Source organism: Charadrius vociferus, unplaced genomic scaffold (assembly GCF_000708025.1).
Source record: "Charadrius vociferus isolate BGI_N301 unplaced genomic scaffold, ASM70802v2 scaffold999, whole genome shotgun sequence".
NCBI classification, from domain to species: Eukaryota; Metazoa; Chordata; class Aves; order Charadriiformes; family Charadriidae; genus Charadrius; species Charadrius vociferus.
Window position 1 is genome coordinate 11,415 of NW_009658627.1, and position 3,543 is coordinate 14,957.

General features: G+C 42.6%; 1 protein-coding gene across 1 annotated transcript in view; it reads left to right on the top strand.

Moving 5' to 3' along the window:
- Positions 1 to 3,270, top strand: part of LOC104293700 (breakpoint cluster region protein-like) — a gene marked incomplete at its 5' end in the record, with an annotated part of 14,153 nt that extends 10,883 nt beyond the window's left edge. The window contains 4 exons of the mRNA XM_009893221.1: positions 436 to 570; positions 1,143 to 1,248; positions 2,262 to 2,424; positions 3,181 to 3,270. Coding sequence (XP_009891523.1) covers positions 436 to 570; positions 1,143 to 1,248; positions 2,262 to 2,424; positions 3,181 to 3,270 — 494 coding nt within the window. The remainder of the gene's footprint in view (positions 1 to 435; positions 571 to 1,142; positions 1,249 to 2,261; positions 2,425 to 3,180) is intronic.
- Positions 3,271 to 3,543: the final 273 nt, after the last annotated feature.

A 3,543-nucleotide genomic window follows, 5' to 3' on the forward strand; every position in this document is an offset into this window, starting at 1 on the left:
TGCGAGCCCTGAATTGCCTGTGTACTTTAGCTACGCTCAACAGGGAGTTAGACAGCCTTGGAGTCCCTTGTTCTAAGCTGTTAGAGGCAGGGAATTGGAATAACAATTGTTGTCACTAACAAAAATTGAAATGCATATAAATACAGTCAAGCAGGGCTTGTTCCAGATCAGGCTGAGGTCTCTGGCACAGTGTAACTAACCCTGGGTAGTGTGAGGTTCCCTCTCCGTGATTTAAAGCTATAAACTGTTTGCAGTCATTTGTGCAGCGCTTTTCAGTTGTCAGAAGGCAGTTCATTTAATGTGGAGAAATGTAAACAGGAAAACTCTCAGCTATTCGGGCAAGACAAGGGATAAACAAAGCGAGCCAAAGCAAGAAACAGAATGAATGCAAGGCCAGCAGCTTCTTTACCCCGCTTCCCCTCTTGCCTCTTTCAGATAACAAAGACGTGTCAGTGATGATGAGCGAGATGGATGTCAATGCCATTGCGGGCACATTGAAACTCTACTTCCGGGAGCTGCCTGAACCCCTCTTTACAGATGAGCTGTACCCCAACTTTGCCGAGGGCATTGGTAGGTAGTAGCAGAAATAACCCTCGACACCAGCATCTGTGTTAAAGACGCTGTTCTGTAGGAGTCTGCTCCTAAAGCAATAAAACCCCATATTTATAACGTTGGACAGAAGCCTGGAACAAGCTGTTAGGAAAGTGAAATGGAACTCAGAAATGAGCGTTGGAATGACATACTCTTCCAATGTCTTTTTGTGAGTCAAAAATGTCCAGGTTTCTGAAGGATAGGTTAAGAATAGAGTGACAGCATACTTGTTGTTTGCCCCATTCAGTCTTCCAGGGAAGCCCTCGTTGGGGCGGGGGGGATATACTATGTCTTATCTTGACACAGGGCAGAAGTGTTGTGATGGTTGAAAGTCTGAAAGCACTTGAACTGCTTGAGAGACAAGGATTCTCTACATATCTATGAAATAAAGGAAAGAGATCCTGTAGGGTATTGATGTGCAACTCTGACCTTCAACCTGTGACGTAATTACAGTCCATTCGGGACCATCCATATTTGTTGGTTTGGGAAATTATGCAGTCAAATTCTCCTTCACTGCCTAGGGTGATGGTTTGTTATTTTCTGTCTTGTAGCACTTTCAGATCCTGTTGCAAAGGAAAGCTGTATGTTGAATCTATTGTTATCGCTTCCAGAACCCAACCTTGTGACATTCCTTTTCCTTTTGGACCATTTAAAAAGGTAATACAGGGATCCTCTAGACAGGTATTTAACGTGTAAAGCATCATGATTTTGAAAAGAGGAGCCTTTTCCTTGAATCCGTGCTGAATCACAAATGAAGAAGCGTTTGCTGTGAAAGCTCATCAGATAACTAGTGCCTCACTAAGGGAGTATTAGACAATAAATCCTGAATTTCATTCCCACCCATACTGAAAGGATTAGAACTGAAGGAAAGGGGTAACAAAAGTCTCAGGGCTTATCCAGTGCAAATCACCTGCATCTGGATACAAGGATCGAGAAAGGGTTTAGTATAAATTGTGAAGCTTTGGCCGTGTTTAAGGACTTGTGAGCCCTGTCTCAAAAGGTGCCTGCAATCTAACATGATATATTTTTCTAAAATTCCAGCTTTGTACTTCTGCTAACTGGAGTTGTCAGTTCCTTGCCTAGACTAGTCTTTATGATCTTGTCTATGCCTTTGTAAATATGGTTGTAACTGAAAGAGTATTTCCATGTGTTTGATTTTAATGCAATAAGCTTGCTTAATACATGCACAATGTGCTAATTTACATATGTATTTTGTACATACCAGAGACTGTCACTGGAGAGATGAAAGATAATCTTGTGACTGAGGTTCTGGATTAAAATCCAGGAAATCTGGGTTTTACTTGTGTTTCTGTTGCAGACTTTTCTGCCCTTGGGTAATTTTTTTTAACCTGCATGTCTCAATTTCTCATTTATGAAACTGGGATGAAAACACTCCTTTATTGCTGTCCCACTTCTGCCTGTCCAGACAGTTCACAGCCGTCCCTGTCCCACGTTAGAGCTGTGTCTGTCGAGTACCTGGAGACTGTGGTTGTGTCAGATCAAGGTATTGCTTATATATGAGGTTCATTTAGGCACATAGAGAGGGAGTGTGGTTGATTGAATGTTCCTGAAACTTTTTGCAAAATGAATAAATATGTTTTCTTACTTAAAGAGACTTCCAAACTCAGATGTTTATAAAGATCTGCCTTGTTTATTGTTTCTTCTCCCAGGGTTGCTGAGAGGGAAAGCGTTAACAAGATGTCCCTGCATAATCTTGCAACTGTCTTTGGACCAACGCTGCTCAGACCTTCAGAGAAGGACAGTAAAATCCCTGCTAACCCAACCCAGCCTATCACAATGACCGATAGTTGGTCACTAGAAGTCATGTCCCAGGTAAAATCCTAAACGTGCTATTGAATCTTGTGAAGGCAACATGTGGGAAACCGCAGTCCTGTAGCAAGGTCTGGTTCAGTCATCCTCCTGTGTTTTCACGACAGGTTTTTTTGAGAAACATAAACAGCTTTCACCCTCACACAGACATTTTAGACTGTAGAACTGTGTTTCTTCAGGCAGTTCAGTTTGCACCTGTACTAATACAGCTTTTCATGAGAAAATGGCACTATGCACGCAGTCCTGTACATTTTGTGTTTGTGCATAGAAGGATATTTTTTGAGGGCTGTCTGTCAGCACCACATTGCTAGCCTGGATAAAAGGATCGTCAGGGTTTTTCCATGATGCTCCTCAACCTTAAACGACCTTCACTGATGCACAACAAAATTCTTTGCTAAATTCAGATTTCTTTGGCCACTGCTACCTTTGAAGGCGATGCAGAGAATTTGAGCATAGAGGCTGGGTTTGCTGGTCAGACTGGTTTCTACTTTCTTGGTTGAGTAATGGCAAATTATAGATCAGATATTTTTCAGTGCAGTGGAACACCAGCACCATTTTTATACCCTGGAAGCTGCAAAGAGTGTCTCTGAAGCACTGCAAGTTTCAATGTCCCTGCTGTTATACCCTGTATTAAAACAAATACTTAACTGGAAGATATTCCTGTGGAGAGAGCTGTAGGCACGTCTATCAATGCTCAAACAGCCAGGATGAGAATGAGTTAACAGAGCTTTATTATTACCCCTTTCTTTATCTTTCCAGGTTCAAGTTCTTCTGTACTTCCTGCAGCTAGAGACTATCCCTACCCCAGACAGCAAGAGGCAAAGCATTCTCTTTTCCACAGAGGTGTAGGTGCCGGTGATACCCACAGGATGCAAAAAACTGCTCTTGGCATAAATCTGCCACACCTGAGAAAAAGACGACTGGTGTTTCTTCAGACATTACTGGCCTGTTCCTGTCCTGGGGAATTATGGCCCACAGTGGTTCTGCTGTTTGTTAACCAGAGACAACCTGAGGAGAAAGGAGGAGGAACTCTGCTTTTGATCGGTAGGACCAGAACTGAACCGGAGATGGAGCTGTGCAGAATCTCCACTAGAAGGAGCAATAGACACTTGAACAAACGCA